This window comes from Onychostruthus taczanowskii, unplaced genomic scaffold (genome assembly GCF_017590055.1).
Source record: "Onychostruthus taczanowskii isolate IOZ18803 unplaced genomic scaffold, ASM1759005v1 scaffold33, whole genome shotgun sequence".
NCBI classification, from domain to species: domain Eukaryota; kingdom Metazoa; phylum Chordata; class Aves; order Passeriformes; family Passeridae; genus Onychostruthus; species Onychostruthus taczanowskii.
In genome coordinates, this window is record NW_024500683.1 from 3,190,465 (window position 1) to 3,215,450 (window position 24,986).

The window sequence follows — 24,986 nt, forward strand, 5'->3', positions numbered from 1 at the left end:
TTTGCTCGATTGCACCTTCTGAAGGTCCAACTGCAGCCATCTTGCTGCAAACCTTTTCATCACAGAGAGCAAACTTTATATCTGCAAGAGAAACTGGGTCCACCCATTTGCTATTTCTCTCCAGCCACATTCTCAGAGACAGCTGTGTGAATATCTATTCTCCAACTCAAGCTACACAGTAGAACAGGAGTATGGAATGAATATGGAATCAGATATTTGAGGAGTGGAATGTGAAGTCAGGTGTGTAAGAACATCTCCAAATGCCAGCAAGGTGATGACATTCCTACGTAGCTTATTTTCAGGAGATAGTATTTGAACAAAGTAACCACTGTTCATCCACGTTCAAAAGATGAGCAGTTAGTGTTTAGATGATGAATCCCTGAACAAGTGGCTAAACAGCAGTAACTGCACACTGAGGTTTTCTGAAAAAAACTGTACTGGCCCAATTAATGAGAAGAGAAAACTATGAAGTGATGTAGAGTGACACCAAAATAGTCAGATCAGCTAAACATGAATGTTAGTTGGATGGGGACTGTCTCTGTGATAGCAGGATATGTAAGATACATACTCCATCTATCCCAGTTTACATTTTATTGAAATGGGAATAATATTGGCTGGATCATGGGGCTATTAAATCTGCTACCACTAGTCTGTCAGTTAGTATTTTTCTGGCTCTTTCAAGGTGATGTGATAATTATTAGTAGAGCACCTAATCAGGAACTTCATCACAGATTGTGAGTTTTCCTTCAAGATGAAGACATCAAAATGCACACAGTGCAACCAGAGGCTATTAATTTTCTAAAGAATTTTACTTTTGCCCACCAACAGAATAGTAAATGTGTTTTCCCAGTAGTTACATACTGTCTCACATGTTTTATTTCAGTAAAAATGCCTTTTGAAGATCCTGTATTGGGAAAACATTCCAGACATAAAAGAAGTTCCATCCTTGAGAATTGCTGCAATGAAATGCAAGCAAAATTAGATTATAGATTGCCCAGAAACAGAGTATATGTTCTTTGAATTTCTCTGAACAAGAGTCCCCCTCTAGGAGAGGATGATGGGTGTGTGAATTAGCCCAGACACAATGGATGGTAGACATCTTCACACCGTGTACTAAAAAATATTGCTAACTTATTGTAAGGTGGTTCTAATTAGTTCCATATCTAACTACTGGAATGGCTTTTTCTTCCTTAATACTGCCTCAAATAAATTGGCAATACTAAGCAGTCTCAAAGGCAAAGGCAGTGTCACAGCTTATAGACAACAAAGGAGATGGTTTGGCACCTGACCCTTTTCCATTCCTTCACAAACTTTCTGGTATTCTTTTTAAGTCCTGGGTGCTCTCTGTCATTCCTTCACATGCGACGTTCCCTTTTGTTATAGCTTCAAGTGATTCCCATGTACTGCTCTTCCTCCAGCTCCTTATGGACTCCTTTCAGGCCCTATGGGTACCACTGGATGCCACAATGGGAATATCTGCATGGGGAAATAAGGCACTCGGGTATGTGGTGATTTGGGCAAACTTCGTGTGAGATCAAATTGATATTTCACCTTTTTTTTTCACCTTTTTTTTTTTTTTTTTAATTTACAGAGGTTTCGTGTAGTAATCCTGGAGCTGATACGTAATGTTCACAATCATGCTGGACCACAAGGGTCCCTGGGTGTATCTTTCTCTTGAAGGGTGAAAAAATATTATCACCTAAGCTTCACTATCTTAGGCATCAAAATCAGACATTATTCATGGCAAACTGTTTGTGTGTGTGATCCAGCCCCACCCTTTCTAACAATAAATTTGAAACTGTAAACCACATTAACATTGAAATTACCTATACTGGGAATATGATTTACAGCAAATTGGGATGGAGGGGATAGTTCATTACCCAGTTATTTCTCCAGACACTTATCAGACAGCAGAGATTATTGCATTTCCTATATTCCACACTTTGAAAGATCTGGAAATTTAGGGTGTTAGTAACCAGAATATCAGTAGTCTAGAGAAGATGAAACCTTACAAATGTGATGTATAAGAACAACCTAGTATACTTCTCCATACATACATACAACCTTCTGGCTATTTATTATCTTTTCCTTGATCTTTACATGCACACAGATTTTAGTTTCTCTCTCTCTTTTTGTATCTGGGTGAAGAAATATGAGTAAATGTCTTCATGTGTCCAAGCATATGTAATAGTCTCTTTGGAAAGGGAGTGCTTTATCAATGGCAACAGAACAAGAGTCTGGTTAATAATGCTTATGTGTATGCCTTGGAGGTTAAGATCTAAGCAAGGAAAACTCTTTTACATAACCTGTTTTATTCAGAAAAACCAACTGGGACCTCAGCAGACAGGCTTCGCCTGAGGTCACCTGATGAGTAAATCAGTGAGAAATGGAAATATCTTCTTTATAGGGCAGGGATTTGCTTCTTCTCAGAGCTTTTAGTCTTAACACCATATCAGGGCCACCAGCTTCCTCACACCTCCTGGTACATCTAATTCATTCCCCTGCCTGGCTGCACAGCAGATCCCACCATTCAGAGACTGGCTTTGCTGAACTCACATTTTCTGAATCTCCCTGCCCTCGTGCTGGTGAAAAAAGCAGACTTTAATCTGCTCTCTTGGCTTCTTTATATTCAGCTGGCTCCAGAGGTCCGCCCTCAGAGCCCACCAGGACACACATGTCTGTCCAGCCTCCACCTCCTTCCCTTGGAAAGATTAAAACCAGCCCAGCAGCCTGCACCTCCCTCTCTGCAGGGTCCTGGTGGGGCAGGAGCTGCTGTCTGCACCCACTGCTGCACTCCTGTTGCAGACTAATGAGAGGGAAGCAGAGAGTGTGACGATATACCCTGCACATTCACATGAGAGAAGTGAAGAAATCCTGCAGTGAAGATGAAAAGCCACTGGTAAGAGAACAAGTGGGATTTAGAGACATCTGTAAATAAGAGATTAGAACCATGAAAGCTGTCCTTGCCAGCATTATATGAGTGGACTACAATAGAAAGAGCTTTATTGACATATTTTATTATAAGGCAAAAATAAAACGTTGTCATGTAAAGACATGATCTTGCCAAATAAATTGTCTTGTCAAATCTGTTAGCAGATCCTTAGGTGGTATTTTATATGTTTAATATGCATGGCTTGGAGGAGAAATTTAATAACAGAACCTGTCAGAAACTATAGATTCATACTGGAGCTTTCTTTCTGTTTACAGGAAAATTACAGCTTTCTTTTACCTGTGTAGTTTTCTGTGGTCTTTCATCTCAGCCACCATCCAGCACCAATCAAGTAAGGAGACAGATTTTATCTACATTTTATCTTTGTGTAATTTTGAATGCCAAAAAAATTATTCTGTGTTTATTCAAAACTAAAATCCTCTGTAACCAGCCTTCACAAAAAGTGAGTGCTGTCCATGTGCATTTATGTATGGATAGAAGGATATGCATGAAAAACAGGAAAAAAGCAAGAGCTGTGTACGTTGCTTTAAATTTGCTATTAGATGTATTTTTAAGGTAAGGATTAAAATGTGGATATAGATGGTAAATACAGGACACAAACCTTCCCTGTCTTTCAGTGTTTTTAGTTAGATCTTCTGCTGCTGCATGGGCAATAAACTGGTTCTACTTTATTTGCTGGGCATAAAATGTAAATGGCTGGATGTCAGCCATGTGTCCCATCAAAGAATAGAGAATGAGGTCTTTTCTAAGGTGTAGTGTGTCAACCTGAATGTTCCCTTTAAGCTTATGTTGTCAGAAGGAAACCCACATTTAGGGTTGAGCCTTTGCAGCACACAAGAGGCTCTCTGTAGGTTAGAAATGCTTCTCCTTCCAACTTCCACTCTTCATTCTTCCCTACCCACACTCTGCTAACATTTTCCAGATTGACTTGGTACTAGACTTGTACAGGGCTCTTAAACTCTTCAAATAAATGCTTATTTTTTCTTCCTCCTTCCTTCATTCTGGATATCTTATAGGTCTTATGGCCATGACAAAGTTTTTTGACAAATAATATTCTGAAAAATTGGATTTTTAGATTTAGTTTTGTCAAACAGATTTCTTCTACATTTTCATTTTGGTAAACAAAAAAGGTCTGTAAGATCTTCTTGCCACCAACTTACATTTCATGAATGTTCATTTTCTGATCAAATCTGGCACAGAGGAAAGTGGGAAAGCTTGGAATACCAGAGAGGATGGAAAAGATGCCAGCTGATTCACAACAACTTTTTAATTGGCATGAGGTTTGTTTAAGTTTCCTTGGGAGTAGAGAGACTGTTGATTTAGGTAACTGGTCTTTTTTTTTTTTTTTTTTTTAAGTTTGCTTTAACCACAAAAAGTTACAACCCAAAACCTCCTTACACAGGAGTCCTTCTTAAACTATTGCTATTTCTCAACAACTCTGCAAGAGAAGAATTATTATAACACTCTCTTTAAAGGCTTGAAAAAAATCAAATAGCACATCAAGTTACTGTTTTTAATTTGAAGCTCTCTAGAAAAAGATTATTATTTTCTTATACCTCATACTTTACTGAGTACAGTTTAAATTATTATGTACCTCTAATTATTATTATTTATAGCCCTGTTTAATTAATAATAATCTTACAGTTGCTTCCATTGATTTTATAAGGTGATCTGTGACAATGTGAAGGCACATGGTTAGTAAATTCACCTTTTTTTTTGCAGGACTACCAGCTATTCTGGGTGCCAGTCACAGAATTGATATCTGCCCAACAATCAGGATTGGCCAAGATGACCTACCAGGCAAGTAGCACCCTGACTTTTTCAGGAAAAAGCTGCTGTTCAAAAAAATATCAGGTTATATTCAGCTCTATGACAGCACAATTCTCAAATTAAATGAAAGTTACATTATGGATATGTATATTTTTTTTCTTGCAGGTTTTGACCTGATTTCTCAGTTTCAAATAGAAAAAGCTGCTTCCCAAGGAATTATCGAGAGAGTAGTGGGATCCACTTCTCTACAAGTAGCTTATAAATTGGGACCCAATGTAGACTTCAGGATACCAACCAGGTAATGCCTTCCTTGTTTGGCTTTAAAATGTAGATATTTTGCCATCTTATTTTTAAGTGGTAGTTCTCCCACCAGCTAGATCACCTAATTTAAAAAGTTTTCAGAAAGGGAAAGAGGAATTGAACCTTTTTTTTTTTTTTTTCCACCACCAGGTCAGACTGATTCTGTAGCAGCAATTTCAGGGACTTCCACTTTCCTCTAACCACTGCTATTGCTCAGAGTGCCTCAATATTTGCTGATGCTAAGGGATTCACCCCTAGAAAGCCATGTCAGAAGTTGCTGATGATTTGAAATAGGGAGGCAAAGAAAATGTAACAGGAGGAGAGGGAAAAAAGTTTTCTTAAAATATTGACATGAAGAGATCTTTCTGAGCATGTGAGTATTGCAGAGATGAGGTAGGACAAGAACTCACTCATTCTGAGGTAAGGGCGTTTTTCATTGTGTGTTTGTTTTAGGTAACAGGGACATGAATGTTCCTGACTGATTTATGCTCACTTAGTCTATAAAAGTTGAAAATGATTATTTATCATGTTACAGTGAATTTGTGATAGAAGTCAGGATTTAGGGATCTAATTGTTCTTTACAGGCCAGACTTGCTGCTGGTGAAGGAATAGAGACAGTGCAGCAGGGTAGAGATGTCTTTGCCAAATTTAGGCAAGACTGGATTCTGTTCCAGCACCTTATGTAATTAAGAATGCCTCAATTTAGCAATTAAGCCACAAGACCATTAACTGGACTACTGTTTCAGCTAGGAATAATTGGATTGTGAAGCGTTTCTGTCTTACTCCACCTATCACTAACAACTTTTCTTGCTGCAATCCTCCCTGGCTCCTACCTTCATAGCCACCAGATTAAGCTACTTTAGAGTTTAAGTGTTTGGTTACATTGGGAGCATAGCTACTTTCAGTCCCAGACACAAATCAGGACTGCTAGTGCATGAATGTGAATCCAAATACAGACAGCAAAAGGGTTCATCACTTCACTAAAAATTGGAGATTCTCAGATAAAAGCAGCAATATTTTCACTTTTAAGAGAGTTTAGACTTATTGCTATGGATGGTTCTATTGAAATATATGCTTGATATACACAAGTTACCCCTGAATAAGCCAAAGTCCACTGCCTTACTCCAGCATCTGAGCTGACTCCTGCCATTGGGGTCGTTGGCCCAGGAAATGGATTTAAGTTTTGAGCCCTGACCATGCTCCAGTGCCTCAATGTGCTGCTCCTCTGTCCCAGGGCCGAGCTCTCTGCTCTACTCCAGTGTGATTTTACATGGTGGCCCTCTCACTGGGAGGGAAGAGGAGAGGAGGAAAAGGCAGGGAAGGGAAGGGAAGGGAAGGGAAGGGAAGGGAAGGGAGACCCGGCCCGCCCCGGCTCCCGGAGCTGTCCCTGCTCGCGGTGCTGAAGCGGCGCCCGCCGAGGGCCGGGCTCACACAAGGATCACCTGGGCCTGGGAGCCCCTGCTGCATCCAGAGGTGGGGAGGAGAAAATAGAGTGAGTTTGGGGAAAATGGCTTTCCCAAGCTGGGTGGCTGATATAGCCCAAGTGCCATGGGAACACTGGGGAGGGACCCTCATCAAACACGTTGGCAACAGGGAAATACTTGCTTAGGCTAATATGTGATGTTTATACTAGGGCAGAAGAGCCCATTTTAGAGTGGCTGCATGGTATGGGAATGAGAGCTCAGTTGGATTGGTATGACTCAGCATTCAGTCTCTGATGTAGCAATAGCTTATGCCTTGAAAAAGTCACAGAGCTTCCTTAAAATGCTACTGAGTTGTAGCTTGGTCTTTTTGCTGCTTTGCGTGCCTGCCCAGAATTATATCCCAAAATAAACAGAAGTGATTGCACACAACTCAAAACTTAGCTTCGCCCATCATCCAAATAAATTCCCATTGACCAGCGCTTCTTCTAGGGTAAAGTCTGCTGAAGGATCAATACAATGTTCTCCATGTAATGGCATGGTGTAATAATGGTGGAATAACTTTGTGTGGAACCGGCATGTCAGTGTTTTCACTGGACATGGTGAACACTTCATTTTTCAATTTAATCTATGCACATGTTCTAGGTTTCCACCAATTAGTAAGTACAAAAGGAATCCTGTTTATTTGGATAATAATTGTGTTTATTTTTAAAGAAAATCTTAAAAAATATATATATTGGCACAAAGAAATATGTTCCTGACACCAATTTTCTGGCTTTTTTTCCCCTTTGGGAATATTGCTTTTCTGTGGAGCAGCACTCCTCAAGTGCATGTGCTTGAAGGTCTGGCTTTTCTACATTCAGCCACCAAAGCTCTCCAGGTGCTTTTCCTTTCACATTGTGAGTAAGCTATCTCACCCAGATATTGATGATGATGCTGAAATAGAAAAGATAAAATGCAGCTAGGAAGCTAATTAGGTCATAAGAGAATTAATTAGCTCAGTAGTGGGAGTTTTTGACTAATAAAGATCAGCTGAGGGTAATGAGTCCTAACAAATGTCTTCTGGCTAATGACTTAGGACAGATGCTTTCAAAAGTGCTGAGCTAAACTTTATTGTTATTGCTTGTTCAGCTGCTGCCAGGCAGTGTGTGCCAGGTCGGCTGTGATTCTAGGCAGCTCCAGGAGAGGCAGACACGAGTGTCTCCAAACTGATCAAAAGAACCCTCAACCCTGGGCACATGGTACTGCATCATCATGAGAATGGCCACAGCAATTTCCACAGCCACCTCCAGTGGGTTGTGCTAACGTTTCTAAAATCTTTATTTAGCAAGGACTAAGTTAAGTCAGTGAGCAATGGAGTTCACCTAAGAAATTAACTAAAAAACCCCAAATTTAATAAAATAAATAGTTACTCTGTAGAACTTAAATAGGTATATAGTTGAGCTTCTAACATAGTCTTCTGCTCTTGGTGAGTCCTGGGGTCAGGGGGATGGGTCAGGGCTTTCCTCACCATAGTCGGATGTCTTACCTTTGTTGCATTAAAGCCTGAGTAGAACTTAGCTTTTAAATCTCAAAGAAATCTTCCAGGTAAGTATTCAAAATACAAGATTAGTGAAAGACTTAGGCATTTATGAAAAAGATTAAAATAAATAGTAGTGTTTCAGGAGTCCCCCTAGATGAAATACAAATGTTTCAAACTTTCCACCTTCCAATACTCTTAAAATTTAGGCAAATATTCGAATATATTCTGATAAAGAAAATTTAACCTAACCTTGTATTCCTAAAACAACTGAAGCAGTTAATAATAGTACGAGAATACAAGGAAAGCGGACTGGAATGCTTTCTTACAAACTGAAGGAAAAAACTAAATTAAATTAAAAGGTCTGATGGCTCATATCCTGAACAATTTTAAGTGGATAGGAAATAAGTTAGGAATAAATCTGGATTTTGTCCTTTAAATATGTTTCCATATAAATTCTTTCTTTGCTCATTTACCTGAATCTAAATTTTAAATTTATTGGTTCTCTTCCATAAATCAGTGGAATTGGAAACACATATGTTAAAAATAATTTCCAGAAAGAATTTGAGTGCTTGTACAGCTATCAGCTGTTCAATAAAGCTACAGCATCCATCACTCTTCAGCTCTTGATGCTCTTACAGCATCCATGCACTCTTGGCAGTAAGATGGAGGAATATCTTCTCTACAATTGTTTATTTAAATATCATGCTAAATTTGCCATGGTTTCAAAACATTTAGCATTTTAATTTGCTGACTTTGGAAGGGTTTTGCCTATATAAGGATTACAGGCTTCAGAAAGAAATGTGTTCTGAAATACAATGAAACCACTAAAGGATCATTACTGTTGGAGTAGCTGAGATGAGCATATGTCTCTGCTTTGCTTGCAGAATTATAGGTATAAATCTTACACAGTAACAGTCCCCTGCAGAGTGCCTTTCTGGTGATGGGTCATGCTTCATTGTGTTCAGTCATGTTACTGATACTGAGTCTTTAGTCTAAAGGCAGCAGTTCTTCTGACTGGTTATTAGTATTTTTTAAAAGTGGGAATACTTTTCCATGTTTGTGCACTGAATTTTTATCTTTAGTGTTTAATATATGTTTCTTATAATCTGATTTTCTCTTACCAATGTCAGAAGATCTTACATTATTTCTCTTCTTTACATGTCTTCTGAAAAAGTGAACATATTTCTTTCCTATTTTAATGCCTGAAAAAAGGAGAACCCATGTAATGTCTTGAAAAATACTAAGTTTATAGATAAATATGGTGCAAAGAATTAAATTTCCAATCTGATATAAGTAATCTTCTAACAAAAAAATATATTCACATACTAGGGTTTTTTGTTTCTTTAGTTGTTTTGTTTTTTGGCAGTATAGTTGTGTCAACTGAGGTCAGATGAGAATGTGTGTGATAGTTTAACGAGCATTGCCATGACAACAAAACTTAGCAGTGCAGAGAAATGCTGAAAACCTCTACACAGAGGATCTGGGATTAGTACTGCCTCTTTTAGGCTCAGTGTTTCAGATACTCTGGAGTCGAGGAACTTAACAGAGACAGCTGAATGTCACAAGGCGGCTATTTAAAGATTACCTAACAATACCACCTTCAGTGTGGTAGTAGAAAAACCAGCTCTTCTACAAGAACAAATGAGATTCAGCAACTGAAGAGATAAATGACCCAGCTGAGCTCAAGTTTTAGCTGTAGAGGAGATTGGAATACTTTTTTAAAGAGACATTATAGAGGAAAGCTCTCTTACACAAAGAGCCATAAAGGATGTGCTGAACTGGATCAGAAGCTCCATAAGTGTGAAGGTATGTCCGAATAGGGAGAAGAATTATCTTCCTGGAGCAGAAAAGAATACATATGCTTATTGTGTAGGCCGAAAACCTAACACAAGGAGGGTGGAGTATAGTAAACACTGCAAAGTGCTCGGAACCGAAGGCAAGCTACAATATACACAAGGTGACATTTGCATCTGAGAGGGCAAGATAAAAACTGAAAATAAATGATGACAGAACACAACGAGTTAGATAAAATCCTACTAAACAAAACCAGATGGGGCAGGACTTCATCCTCAGTCAAGAGACACAATTCAGAGCAAAGCACAGACAGATTCAAGATACTGGCAAGGAGCCCCCTCTTCCAGCTTTGTATATCTCCACACGTTATATAATGAGATAAACTTTCCAGCTAAATATTCCCCTGCCTTATACCCCAGATCTCAGGTGTGTGCAAAGGCTCCTGGGGAAAGGGAGAAACACCAGCAGTGCGGGTACTTTATTTGTAAGCCGAAGCTGCTGCTGCCAGGCTTTGTGTGTCCTCACTGAAATCTGCTGAGGCTGTGCCGCTGCCTGCTGGAGCACAGCTGCACTACATCTTGGAACACTACAAACTAGGGAGATTGCTTCTGGAAGCACTCTTTCTAAATCAAGCATACAGAATAAGAGCTGGCCGTTTTTCTGCTTCCCCCCCGCCCCCGCCATAGCCTAGATCCTGAGATACACTAATGCTATATAAATAGTTGCTGAGATAGGATTGATCTGCCTCTCAAAAATCACCTTTGTTCAAGATGTCTACTTGTTTGAGACATTATCCTAATGAAAGCTGGGACAAAATAGCTCTGCATACCTTCATGCTTGAGAAGTTTATTTAAACTTATTCTTAAATGTGGGTAGATGGCAAATAATGTATTGATGTTGACTGGATATGACACTAGAGTTTTATGATCCATGGAATAAATATGGAAAGGCCTATTTCTTAAATATTGCACTGGATTCAGTGGTACATTTGAAATAAAAAATTACTGTTTTGCACACTGACACAGCCAGTGCTACCTGTGTTTCCAAAGCTCACCTTATAGGAGTTGCTAAAATATGAAATATTTTATATGTGGCAAATCTGTTCCCTACTGCTTGTAGCCTTGTGGTTGAATATCACAGGATGTAATACATTTTGAGTGTGGGTTCTCACCATGTACTTGTCAATGATTTCTGCTGAAGTGATAGCTTATACCTTAACAAAAAGGTATTGGCAGGCTGAACAAGTAAATGCGTTTGCAAAAGATATTCTTATGCCTTCAAAATCAAACCAGATCTGCACTTTCTCCCTGGTCATTGTAAAGTCATAAAATATTGACTGACTTTGTAAGTCTAATAGTGGGAAACAGGATAATTGTAGAATATACTTTCTATGTCTGAAGAGGAGCTAGTTGTTGCTCCATCCATTATTCTCAGAAAGGGTTATCATAAAAAATGTAAAACATTGGAAGAACCCACGCTTCTGAACCAGATCTTTTGCCATTAGTAACACCTTGTTCTGGGGCTCAGCATGCAGAAGTGCACTGACACAAGAATGATTGAGATATGGTTCCACTGAGTAATGGTTTCTCATTACTCTCTGGTGATATGTGGAGCTTTTCAGAGCAAATACAGAACAAATGTACTGTATTTTAATCCTACACAGTGCCATATATTCCAACGGCTTGCCTGATGAATATTCCTTTCTAACCACTTTTCGGATGACTGGGGCCACACTTCAGAAATACTGGACTATTTGGCAGATTCAGGATTCTTCGGGAAAAGAACAAGTTGGAGTGCATCTCAATGGTCAAATGAAAAGTGTTGAGTTTTCTTATAAAGGAGCAGATGGAAGACACCAAACAGCATCATTTTTACATTTGCCTTTCTTGTTTGACTCCCAATGGCACAAGCTTATGATAATTGTGGAAGCAAACAGTGTCACACTTTTTATAGACTGTATTAAAATAGAATCCTTAAACATAAAACCAAAAGGGAAAATCAACACTGATGGCTTTGCTGTTCTTGGAAAACTTAAAAATAATCCTCAAATTTCAGTTCCGGTAAGTTTCAAAATATTTTATTTCTTCAAAAAGTGTTTTACATTAAATATGTTGGGTTTTTTTCTGGAACGCATGTTTAAATTATTTCTGAAAGCAGAAAAGAACTCCTTGGCAGGTAAGTACCAGCTGTTTTTTTTTTTTTAAATTTTGCATTTAAACCTTGTAAGTTAAGAGATGACCCAGGTTATGTCTAAATTTCAATAATGAAAATTCCTAGACATCTCTGTATTGTTACAATTTTGAAGTAAAAAAGTGAAGTGAGACATTATTTTAAACTATATCTCACACTGCAAAAAACCATGGACACAGGTTAACCAGTGTTGTGTAAATCTGAAAGGGAAAACACTGCAACAAAGGAAACATCTCATGTTTCATCACCTCTGTATGTTTAGTTGCTGTAATGCACTGGATTGAAATCAGTTTTACATGAGAATGCCAGCAGAAGGCTGCCCCATGTGTCTGAAGGGATCTATCTAACATACTGTTATAGATGTGGATGAGGAAATTTCAACAACTGAAAAGTTATACTAATTCTGTTGAAAACAAGAGTTAGTCTTTGAAAATATCATAAAAAATAATCAGCTGGAGCTGATAATGTGGCAATTAGCATATTACAAATTAGCATGTGTATCTTAGCTTTGCTAACTGCTCTAACCAATACTGATGGATGAACGGATAGGTGGGATGATGAAAACATTACACATTACATATATTCTATGCATGTTAGTAGCATGAAAAAATTCTATGCCAATATTGCTTTCTTCTTTGGAAAGGTAGATTAAATGCAGAGAAATCTATTGATATTAGTGCAATTGTTTTACAGCACCTGGTATACGGTGCTAGAGCAAACTGTGCCCTCAAGTTAGACACAGAGTCATCCCTTTAAAATGAGGAGGGTTCCTTTCCCTCTTGAAGTAGTGATTCCAAATGGCAGCTGACAAATGAGGAGAGAGATGTGGTATCAAGGTCACCTTGGCCTTCTGTTGGTACTCTGACCTTTGGCCAGGATTAAAGAAGCAAGGAAAAGCAAAAGAGAAATCTTACTGGAATCTTATCCTCTTTCCTCTCCAGCCTGTGTTTTGCAGAGACTTTTTCTTTTCAGCAAGATATACACATGAGCAGCATTAATCACCCAGTGCTCTTCAGGCTTTTGGTGGGGAAAACTGAGTGGCATTAAGTTTTACCTTGCCTGTGTTTAAGACTATACATCTTTAGGAACCAGTGTGAAGCTATGGTAATTATAGGACAACCTCCTTTAGGGATGAAAGAACAAAATGGAAATAAATAATTTTTATAATTCACCATTTATAATGCAAAATATTTATTTATAACTTTGGCATGTTTCTGGGAAGATTTGGCCATATGAAGTGTATTTTATGAAATAAAGTAAAATCTTTGCAAGAGTTATGCTTTGAAATAAGAGTATGATGTATACATCTTGACAAAAAGAGTAATGAAGCACTAGAACAAATCATCAGGGAAGACAGAAAGTAAGCATGACACCATATTCTTAAACTGAGCTTGGTTGTCTAAAATTACACTTTATTTTAGACAGAACTGACTTAGGACTTACTCGATTGAATTGCATGGCCTGTGCTGGAAAGCCCAAAAAGGCAATGGTAGTGGTTCAACCTGATATTACAATAATGTAGATTTAGGAACCTCATATCCTCTGAAATGATCATAAAGGAGTTACATAGTCAGATGGACTAGTAATTTTTAAATGACTATTTATATTGCAGAAATTTCTGTTTTAGCCTGTGTGCTTTATTTCTCTTTAACTTGACTAAATAAATCTATGTTTGGGACTATTCTAGTCTTTAACTTGCTTGACTGTAAGTTTAAATATCTCAACAGTCTTGGTTGTTTAATATGCCCTAGGCACAGCTTTTAATTTACTCCCAGGCATTGTTAAAGTATATTACTTCCAGTGGTAAAATTTTAAAAGGACATAAATTATGTGTTTCCTATTCTTTTTTGCAGCATTCTGGTGAGGGCCCTATTTATCTTGCAGAATAGGTCAACTTCTCAGAGGTGCACTGTAACACATATAATTTTTAAAGGGATTCTTTATTGTTTGTTATTACTATGAGTGCCTAGGAGAATAATAGATACAGTTGCATTAGAAACTGAATCTTGCCTTTCAGCCTTTACAAAGATTTATTCCAGGACTTCTGGAATGCTTTATGGAGAACAAAATTTTACACAGATTCACAGCTTCATTTTATCTTTTTTTTTTTTTTTTTTTTTAAGGTAAAATATCTAAAAGTTTTACATTTTTCTCTAAAAGTAATTAATATAATCCACTATAAACTCTAAGCAATACCAGATTTAGGATAATTTCAAAACTGAAAAGGAATTTAATTTCTAAATTACATGTCTGTGATAGAAAGGTAAGGGAATTTATTTCTTACTGCTCAAATTAGAAGCAGTAAGATTATATAATTGCCTTAATTGCTGTGATTTCAGAGGCATTACCATGTTTTTTCATTACCATTTTTTCATTACCATAATAGATACTAAAAACTTTGCTAGCAGTGACTCTTGGTCATTATTTAATTGACATTTCATGCTGCTAACTAGCTCAGGGAAGCTACATGGCTTGTAACGTCTAAGAGGAAGCTGCTTGTCAATATTTGTTTAACAGGGATTAATTTACACCATAGAACAGATTGTGCCTGTGTACTGTAAAAAGTCACATCTTGGTTTTTTTTCACCCTGTGAAATCTCACATTCAGAAGGCTGAACCCCAGCTATGGGAAGCCAAATAACACCGGAATTAGCTGTAATGTTCAAAGGTTTTTAAAAAAAGGTGCAAGGAGAAAGAAGCTCTAAAAACCTGTTTCAGAGATGTTGAAAAATGGATAAATCATGTTTAAAACAGCTCTGGAATGAGACGCTTTCAAATATATGTAGTTTATTCTTGGTCACTTAACAAATGTACAAACAGTTGACAGCAGACCTCTCTTAGAAGAAACACAGATGTCCTTGAAAAAGTATTGTAGAAAATCTCCACATGAAAAATTGCTTAGCTGAGTTGTACTTCCCCAGGAGGGGTGACTTCCCCTGGATCATCACCAAGCCAGAAATAGCCCCTATGGTACTGCTAAATGCATCCCTGTGACTGATTTTATACTGAAAATACTACCCTACATATTTAGGTCTCATTTGCATTTTACCTAACCTTCACCTCTCTTAACTAAAACACTAATAAAACAACTGGATTATGTGGTTGACATTGACATGTGCCAAAATGGTGGGCATTTGCAGGAATTTCTGTAGACCTGAAGATGACAAAACAGTGAGCAGTCAGACACAGTTAATTATATCTGTGCTGACTAAGAAATAAAGATGAAACAGAAATCCTGTAGGAATCCTGCCAAATGCGTGTCAGGAATACAGACCTATGAGTCTTAAACATTCTTTGTAGTTTAACTCCAGATAGCAACTAAGCCCCACATGGCCACTTGCCTACTCTACTCCATGGTGGGATGAGAATTGTAAGTAAAAGTAAGGAAACTTGTGGATTGAGATAAATACCACTTTAATAGGTAAAGCTCAAGCCATGAACACAGGCAAAGCAAAACAAGGAATTAATTCACCACTTTCCAATGGTAGGCAGGTGTTCATCATCAGCCATCTCTGGGAAAGCAGGGCTCCATCACATGTAACAGTGACTTGGGAAGACAAAGAGCATCACTTCAAACTCCCCCTGCCCTTTCCTTCTTCTCCCAGCTTTATATTCTGAGCCTGACATCGTATGGTCTGGGATATCCCTTTAGTCAGTGGGATCAGCTATCCTGGCTGTGTCCCCTCCCAAGCCCTTGTGCACCCCCAGCCTCTTTGCTGATGGGTTGGGGTCAGGGGCAGAAAAGGCCTTGACTCCATCCAAGCACTGTTCAGCAATAACAAAATCATCCCTGTGCTATCAACCCTGCTCCCAATACAAATCCAAAACACAGCTCCCTACCAGCTGCTTTGAAGAAAATAAACTCTACCTCAGACAAAACCACCTTTGGGTTTAAAAGGTTACATTTTAATATCTTTGCTTTATGATTATCCCTGAATTATCTGAGGTTCATTTCTGAAAACTTTATGACTGTACTTTATCCTTAATAACCCTGTATATTGATATCAGTAGAATACCTACATGAGATGTCTTCAAAATAATGGCATCCTTTAAATCATCTTAACTTAATCAACAAGATCATTGTGAAATACTGGCAAGGGAAAAGATACCTTGACAGCAAGGCTAGAATATATTTGCCCTTCTCTCACCTCTCCTAAATCAATGGGAAGCCAGTCACATCTTTTACTACCTTGCCACCAGAAGAGTTTTATTTTTAACTTTTAAAAAAGTTAGAGAGGTTTCCTATCAGCTTTTGTTTTATATAGCCTCACGGCACCCAAAGTTAGCTTTCTTCTTTTCGTAGCTGGTACAGAGCTGTGTTTTGGATTTAGTGTGAGGATATTGTTGACAACTTATTCCTGTTTGGGCTGTTGCTATTGTATGGCTGCCTTGTAGTATTAAATTAGCATTCATTCTTTTATATGTATATTATGGCACTCAACTGGCTATTATTATGATGGTTTGAAAATGAGAAGTGCATAAAGGAGGGAAAGAATTGGCTCACAGATGGTGGTGTCAGTTAACAGGTAAAAGAAACAAGGGTACTCCTTCTGTTGTGCTCTCTGCACTCTGGAAACTGTGATGACTGCAAACAAACAGAACAGTAGAGATGTGATAAAGAGGATTTCAGGAGTGGCAGCACCTAGGCCAGTTTATGCCCCCTTTTTAAAAGACCTCCACAGTTAGGAGTAGGGGAATGCAGGGGAAAGTCCTGCTCCACCTGTAGCTATTGACATTAAATACCTAGCGTTTAATCCTCTGCCTAGTGTGCCAGTATTCCACCTCTTAGAGGCTCGACCAGCGTGATCCCTGACCCGAATTAACATGATCTTTTCTCCTTTGCCAGTTCGAGATCCAGTGGATGGTGATCCACTGCGACCCCCTGCGACCCCAGCGCGAAGGCTGTGGCGAGCTGCCAGCTCGGGTGAGAGACGAGACTTGACTTGACTTGACTTGACTTGACTTGACTTGACTTGACTTGACTCGTCCTGTCCTGTCCTGTCCTGTCCTGCCTTGCCGGCCGCTGCAGCCCACGGGAGTTTCATTATCTCTCCCCGCTCCTGGCCACAGATGCTCTTTTTTACCATACCTGCCCGGTATTCGGTTCTTTTAGAAACCCAACCCCCCAGAGCAGCCTTTTAACCCTTGCGTGGCTTGCTGCCTGCCTCTCGGCTGGCGGCTGCCCTGCGGGCGCTGTGCCCGCCGCGGAGGGGCCGTGGCTGCGGCCCCCGGCACCGCCGCCGCGCCGGGAGCCTGGCGGGGGAGGCCGCGGGCGCGGCGGGGTCGGTGTCCGACCCGGCAGCAGCAGGGCAAAGGGTTAAGGCGCCGCTGGGGCTGCGTCCTCGCCTGCCCGGCCGCCAGCCCTCCTCCAATCCCCGCGACCCTGCCCAGGGCTGGGCCGCAGCCGGGAGGGGCTCCGGCCGCGCTCACCTTCCGCCCTCCCCGGCAGCCGCCGGCTGCTCCCTCCATCCATGGCTTGGTGCCTCCTGTCCCTGGGGCTGCTCCTGCAGGCGCTTTGCCTCGGCGTGGCTCAAGTAAGTTTGTTCTGACTTTGGTTCTGCTTTGTTGTTTTTTTATTTTTTCTCCCTCGCAGGTAACCCAGACGGGAATCGAGGTAAGTGCGAGGGAGCGAACGGAGCTCGGTGTGTCGGTGCAGAGGGAGGGACCGAAGGCTGCTCTGCCGTGCCTGGCGCTGTCCCCCGGAGGGTGTTTGTCCCGTGTCCCCCCGGCAGCTGCGGGCGATACAGCAGAGGCGAGCTGAGCGCGGGGCAGTGGTGCCGCCTGTGCGCCCACCTGGCCAGCGCAGCGCGGGTGACACCGGCGGGGCTGGAGCTCCACACGCAACTACGCTGGACGGAATATTTCTGGGAACTCCGGTGTGCGGAGGAAATGTGTCCAGAGCAGCAGACCAAGGGACCAGGCTCAGGGCCCGGAGCAGCCTCCTGCTCACAGAGCCCCGTTGTGGGGCCGCGGGCAGAGCTCGCTCCAAGGAGAACAGAGCCCCTCATTATAGGCACGGAGACCTGGGACTGCCTTTCCCTGAGTTTCCACAGGCTGGCGGCGCCTGCTGCCTCCCCCCGGGAGCCCGGCGCTTTGAGAAAGTGCCTCTGTGGTGTTAGTGTAATCCCGAGGAACCAGGAAACTGCTGAGCCTGTCAGTGAAGCAGGGGTGTTTTAAATTTTCGTTGCTAGTATGAGTTCTTAGAAAAACTGTCTCCTTTGTGTTGAAAGACAGAGTAATTAATGCAGTGAATTTCGGTGTTCGATCCACAAAGATCAAACTGATTTATTTCTAAGACTTATTTCTGCCACCCTGTCATTGTCATGGGGCATTCAAATCCTGCTGGGTGAGGAGTGGAGCCCACCTGGCCCTGGCAGCATTGTGGGCACAGGAGAGTGGCTGGGCCCAGGGAGGGGGGTTTAACACCTGCCCTATTCCTTTGGTGAGGACAGTGTTGCCAGTTCTCATGACGACAGTCAAAATAGGATGGAGGGCCTGTGATGTACATGGGGTGAGGATGCAGGTCCTTGTCACAGCTGTGATCTCCTGGCTAACCCATAGCTTCTAACTGTGCTGGTCCCCCCAGAACAGCTCCATGGCTTGCCAGACTCTAATTGCTTCTTTTTTTTTTACTCCTTGTCAGAGAGGCCCCCCTGGTCCACCAGGCCCCCCAGGTCCACCAGGGCCACCAGGAGTTCCCGGTATTGATGGCATTGATGTAAGTGTTTCCCATGCTCTGCCTAGGAAATAGGAAATGCTCTGAGCTGTATCTGCGTTGTCTGTCAGCCTTTGATCTTCAGGACTTTGAATTTGGCTGCAGATACACGAAAGAATTGATGGATCTCATGCTCTGTAGTGAGAGGAGGAAGCAGATTTTCAGATTATCTTTGGCATAGAAAACTCAGGATTATTCAATTTGTGTAATCAGCATCATATGCTGTGATTATCTGCCATTAATGGGGTGTAAGGGTTTTGTAAATCTAATCTCAAAAGGGATTACATAGTGATGCCCACTCATACTAAATTATGATAAGGATTTGTGGCATTATTCCTGATAGGAGTTACTACATGTGTTCCCTTGATTCCTGTCAGAAGTTTCTCTGATGACTTCTGTTTTTCTGTAATAGAAATGATGTGGATTTAATATTTATTTTCTACAATAAGAGTCAGTTCAGGATTATTTCTGGTAATCTGTAAATCAGTGATTTTCATGAAAGATCATAAAAGGTTATTGCAGTCCTGACTCATACCTTCCTTTTCATATCTTGGTAGGGGGAGAGAGGCCCGAAGGGCCCCCCTGGTTCACCGGTAAGTGATTGCAGCTACTTTTCATTTGATTCTGCTAGAGAAGAGATTTTGAGTTTTGTTTCTACTTCTCTCTGTGAAACATGCTTAACTGTCCATTTAAATCCTGAAGGGTCCAGATGGGGATGCAGGCAAACCAGGATCCCCTGGGCTGCCTGGAGAGCCGGGAGCTGATGTGAGTACACTTGATTTTCTAGAATTTCCGTATTTGTTTGTTTGTTTGTTTGTTTCCTTCAAGAATAAATAAATAAATAAAGCACAGGGCCTGTCAGTGCTGCCACCTGGCCCTGGAGAGGGCACTGGGCAGTGGTCTCAGGGACAGCTCCTGCTGTGGCCTCTGGAAGCCACCTCTGGTCAAAGGGCCGAGCAGCAAGGGCATGAGGAAGGTCTGCTGATGCATCTTTCCATCCTGTGGAAAATAATAGAGAAGACTGAAGTTTCATCATTGAGTGTTGATGGCCTGTTAAGTCATACCTCCTGAATAAATTTGTGGCTATAAAAATGTCTTCAAACATTTTTTGGAAACTTCATATTTCTCTCTTTTGAGAGCACTGTTAAAAAGCACTTCTTGTTATGAAGCAAGATTGTTGCATTAGTACTTAGATGTTATGCCAGGAGGTAGGCAAGCTTATGTTTAATTTACAAAAGCTTTTATAACTTTAAAAATTTAAAATATCATAAATAAAGATTATATACCACAAACCAGTGTGTTAGAGGGTATTGCAAATTGTATAAATCAAAAAGCCTAATATCTGTTTAAGGTTGCAATGCTGTTAGAGGTTAATATTTAATTTGCTTTTGGGAAGAGATTTAGTAGACATGGAGCTAGAATTTAATTAAACTGTACAAATTCCATATCTGGAAGAGGAAATGGGCTCTGTGAGTGACATCTCATACCAGTTCACATCTTCCTAAAAAAATACAGGTCCACAACCCATTTGTACACGTCAAAACCCTATAAGCAGATCTTTAAAAGTCACTGCCTCTTACAATTTTCACTTAAGGCATGGTTTTATTTTCCTTGCCAAAATTAATGGGAACACAATAATGTGAAACAGAACACAGTAAACTCAGCTCAGCTTTTGGTATCTGTTCACACTTGTATATTCCATCATATTAGTGGATGAGTGAAAATGTAATACTAGAGTACAGTCTTTTGAAACATTGAACCTTTTTTTTCACTTGAAGAAAAAAAAAAGGAGACCTTACTGTACTTCCACTATCTATTCAAACTTTAATTGGTATTTTAGATTTATAATATCTTCTGTGTTTAATTGGTGAGGCAGTTCTGACTTTTTAGCTCTCATTTTATTTCAAAAATTATTTCAGTGTCAGGTTTAATAGACTGTAAAAAGGTACTGTACCCTAATTGCTTGTAATGATCATGTAAGCTTTCAAAATCAAATAGTCGGAACAATTGTGTGAACACTGAATTGCTGGAAGTGCACCAAAACAAGTGGAAGTGTACCAAAAAAATAAAAGTAATAGATAAATGTATAAGAAAAGCTCTTCTGGATATCTGGAAATTTCTAAGCCATATAAGCTGACTGTAAAATTGGAAGCAACGGGAAAAGGAATAATTCCAAATGAATTCCTGTTTGTAATATGGTTAGGTTTTAATTTTAGCCAGATAGATAAGTTAAAAGGGTAAGTTTAAATCCAGCCTGGCAGCTTTCTGGGGTTTAGTTTTGTGTTGATGTTGTTAATGAAACTTTTATTTGAAATGAACAACACTGACAGTTTTTAACCTTAGCCATGAAATAAATTCATCAATCTCCCATTAAGAGGAAATAAGATCATATGAGATCACATGATTTTATTTAATTATGATTTAACTGAGTAATTCTTGAAGATACATATCAGAGGCATGTTTGTCACTAGAAGCTAGCACTTTAAACTTATACAGTTGTATCTGTACATGTAAATAAATATTTGGATTGCAAGGCTCCTGCAGTTACTAATTTCATTTAATGGTCTCATTTTTCTATGTTGCATAATGTTTTTTGTTGTGATTAAGAAAAACACATAACCTTTGCGTTAACATTGTATAACTTACTTCCAAAGGGATTCACAGGACCTGATGGCTCTCGTGGAGCCCCAGGACCAAAAGGACAGAAGGTAGGAACAAAATTATGCATGAAATGATGGGTTTTTTTAAAGCAGCATTTTTTGTTTGTCTCTATGTGACTGATAAGATGCTGCAGCCTTTCTTACAATCCTAACATACCTATAGAATACACATGTAGTGGGCCCTTTTCACACAGCACAAAGAAGGTTCCATTCCCACAGCCAGCAGTAAGGAATGGTGGCTGGCACTGCGTTTTGACATGAAGGTTGAGCATCTTCAGTAAAGCTGAGGCCCTTTGCATCTTGTATTACAGTTGTGCCATTGTAATATGCAGTGGGAACCAGCACAGTGGCTTCATAATCAGTTAAACAAATGAAATATAACTCAGAAGTCAGAGTAAAAAGCATGCTTGAGTTTTTGGGGGGTGAGGGAATAAAAAGCCAGAGAATGTATCTTTTTAATACTGAGAAAGTCTTTCCTTTCTATCAAGTCTTACTGAAACCAAAAGGTGAGAGAATATCTTCTGTGTATTGTTTACAAAACTTGATGCTAATGCCTCTTAAAAACTCATTTTTGATTTTTTACAGGGGGAGCCAGGACTGCCAGGTGCTCGTGGACTTCCAGTAAGTAATGCATTTAGTATACAAAGAGGATTTTTGCATCTTAAGTATTGTTATGAAGGCTTCTTACCATTAAATATAGTGAAGAAAAGGCCAAAATTATTTCTGAGGTTTCAAAGAACTCATAAGTTACAAAAGTAGTACTTTAAGCAACAGTTTTGTCTTTATATCTAAGTGTGCAAATATTACCAAAAGGTTATGTTTGGTTTGTATGAAACAAAAAAAAAAAAAAGAAAATGCTGAAAAATGAAAGGAGCATGTGTGATGGAGTCCCAAGTTTTGGACTTATGCAATGCTTTTCCATCTCTGTGAAAATGCCGTGGAGATGAGAGAGCCCCTGTTTCATTTGCATATGGGAGTCTACAGCTATTCCTGTTTTCAACTCCTAGCCATGTGTTTAAATGGCATCACTGAAGTGTAAATTCTGTGAGACTCCTTGTGCTGTTTTGCAGTTCTGTATGAAAACAGGCCAAAATATGAGAAAAGTCATGCAAAGAGTACTGTTCCAGTTAGTATCCAGATGGATCTAACATCCATTTTTAGGGGCTGAAAATAATTGTAAATTTTAGGAGTTTTGCTGTTAGAAGAAGTGGATGGCATGTAGGAATTTAGCTTAGGAAAAAACCTCAAGGAAGATGAGTAATGGAACAAGATTACTAGAATAAATTATAATAAGACTGTATATAATTAAACTTTAATTAAAAATTAGATTCAACTTGGAGAAATTATTTAAATTAAATAGAAGAGGTATGGTATTTCAGTATAACACTCCTTGTGTATTGATATTTTTGACCTTTTCCTTTTAACTCTCATTGAATTTATATTTAACAATTATTTTGATAGTTTGCCAGAGAGAAAATAAAGTTATTCTTGGAGGTGTGACATTATAGACCTGTTCAAACTCAAGATAAATCACTTTGTGGACACTTTAATTTTCATGGGTGCTCATTCTTACCTGAAAATTTGGAAAATAGGTAATATAATGGCTGGCTGGTCTGCAGGCTCAATATATGAGTTGAATTTAGTCACATTTTTCTGTGAGAGGCTTGAGGTGGTTTTCTCTTTTTTGTTTTGGTGTTTTTTTGGTTGTGTTTTTTTTTTTTTTTTGTTTTGTTTGTTTTGGTTTTCTTTATTTTGTTTTTTTTAATGTCAACTAGATGGGGAAATAATTTCTAGGTTATATGCAATGCGTATCACAACATCTAGCTGCAAAGAAAAGGTAGTTAAACTCTGTCAGGTATGTTTGCTCAGATGATATGGGAAAAAATGATTGGAGGGATGGGCCACCTATCCTCTGAGGAAAGGCTGAGAAAATTGTGATAGTTCAGCCTAGAAAAGACATGGCTTGGGGGTGACTGAATTGCAGCCTTCCAGTACCTGAAGGGACCCTAGAAGAGAGCTGGAAAGGGAATTTTTACAAGGGCATGTGGTGGCAGGACAAGGGGAAACAGCTTCAAACTGAAAGAGAGTAGGTTTAGGTTAGATATAAGAAAGAAATTCTTTGCTGTGAGGGTGGTGAGGCACTGGAGCAGGTTGCCCAGAGAAGATTTGGATGCCCCATGCCAGGAAGTGTTTAAGGCCAAGTTGTACGGGGCTTGGAGCATCCTGGTCTAATGGAAGGTGTCCCTACTCTGGCAATTTGAACTAGGTGATCTTTAATCTCCCTTCTAAACCCAGCCATTCTGTGATTCTAGGGTAAGAAAAATGGGGAAATAAAACTGATTTACTGAAATACTTGGTTAAAGTACTGTGGCATTTTAGCCTGTCAACCAAAAGAAAAACTGAGTTGGGAAAAATGCACATGATTTCAGCTCACCTTTTACAGAACAATGTAAGAATGATTAATTTAAGACCTTCCAGAAAAAGTGTGTGCATAAAACATGTATAAAGAGGGTTAATCTCAATTTGGAGGTAGAGACATTAATTTGGGAAAGCAGGAAACTCTACCAACTTGTCAAGGTGGAATGCTAATTCTTTTCAGAGTAGAAGGACTTTTGTCACCATATTTTGAGACTGTAAAAATAAATCTGATAAGATTTTGGACCATTGTTCAAAGCTGAGTGATTTTGTTTGCCCTGAGACTTTCAATCCTAAGGTGATAACGCTTCAGTGAACCTCAGTAGGGATTGCCTTTGGAGTTGTTCTGCCTCTGCTTAATAAGCAACTGAAGTTTGTATTTTCAGGTGAATCCACAGGAATATTTATAATGAGGAAAGGAGAATTCCAATTTACTTAAAAATAAAGAAAAGATGGATATACTTAGTCAACTCCTGTGATTATCTTCATACTCATTAAGATTTATCCTTGGACCTCACTTGTTAGGAAGAAGCCTAGTGATTGATTTTGTAGCTCCATGGTTGTTAACCCATACATGCTGAGTCCATGTAGAGAGATTAATGCTCAAAATAAATCTCCTGGGAAAGCCTGTATAAATGCCATTTTCCCTCTGATGAATGGCTGTATGCTACTGAAGAAGTTGTGCAGCTACTGGAAGATTCTCAAAATGGCCAGCACAGGTCAGCTGACCTTTAGTGAGATTATACCTACTAACAAAATCCAGAAAAACGAAAAACAAAACCAACAACAACAAACCCCACAACCCTGCTACCTAAACAAACAAAAGACCCCCTGTAGAACCCAAACAGAACACACCTATTGTAAAAACAAAATAAACAAAAAACCCAAGTAGAAATGGTAGTGCTGGAATGCAATTGTTCTAATTTTCAGATTCAGAGACTTTTAGAGAAGCTCTTACTACAAATATGAAGTAATCGGGCTGTTTAACCTTTGCACTTCTTTGGCTTGATTCATGAAACCTCATTTACCAGAAACATAGTGAACACAATTATGAATCTGCATACTGCCTACATGATTAATTGAGTGCTTAGGTGTAATTATGCACAGCTTTGAATACTGTCAGTGGCTTTTTGCAAGTGGAGTAGTCCCTGGATAGTTATCCAAATACTTCATTTTTCACAAAACATCTTGCTTAAGTTGTTAAAATGCTCAGTGCAAACAGAAAATCAGAAGCCTTGGGTACAATGCT

At 39.5% G+C, this 24,986-nt stretch overlaps 1 protein-coding gene across 1 annotated transcript in view; it reads left to right on the top strand.

Moving 5' to 3' along the window:
- The first annotated feature begins 2,868 nt into the window (after window positions 1-2,868).
- Window positions 2,869-24,986, top strand: part of COL9A1 (collagen type IX alpha 1 chain) — a 60,686-nt gene continuing 38,568 nt past the window's right edge. Inside the window, exons 1-12 of the mRNA XM_041410674.1 lie at window positions 2,869-2,899; window positions 3,208-3,281; window positions 4,673-4,750; window positions 4,886-5,018; window positions 11,421-11,817; window positions 16,794-16,871; window positions 17,541-17,561; window positions 18,591-18,665; window positions 19,220-19,255; window positions 19,365-19,427; window positions 21,317-21,370; window positions 21,908-21,943. Of these exons, the coding sequence (XP_041266608.1) occupies window positions 2,886-2,899; window positions 3,208-3,281; window positions 4,673-4,750; window positions 4,886-5,018; window positions 11,421-11,817; window positions 16,794-16,871; window positions 17,541-17,561; window positions 18,591-18,665; window positions 19,220-19,255; window positions 19,365-19,427; window positions 21,317-21,370; window positions 21,908-21,943 (1,059 nt within the window). The 5' untranslated portion in view covers window positions 2,869-2,885. The remainder of the gene's footprint in view (window positions 2,900-3,207; window positions 3,282-4,672; window positions 4,751-4,885; window positions 5,019-11,420; window positions 11,818-16,793; window positions 16,872-17,540; window positions 17,562-18,590; window positions 18,666-19,219; window positions 19,256-19,364; window positions 19,428-21,316; window positions 21,371-21,907; window positions 21,944-24,986) is intronic.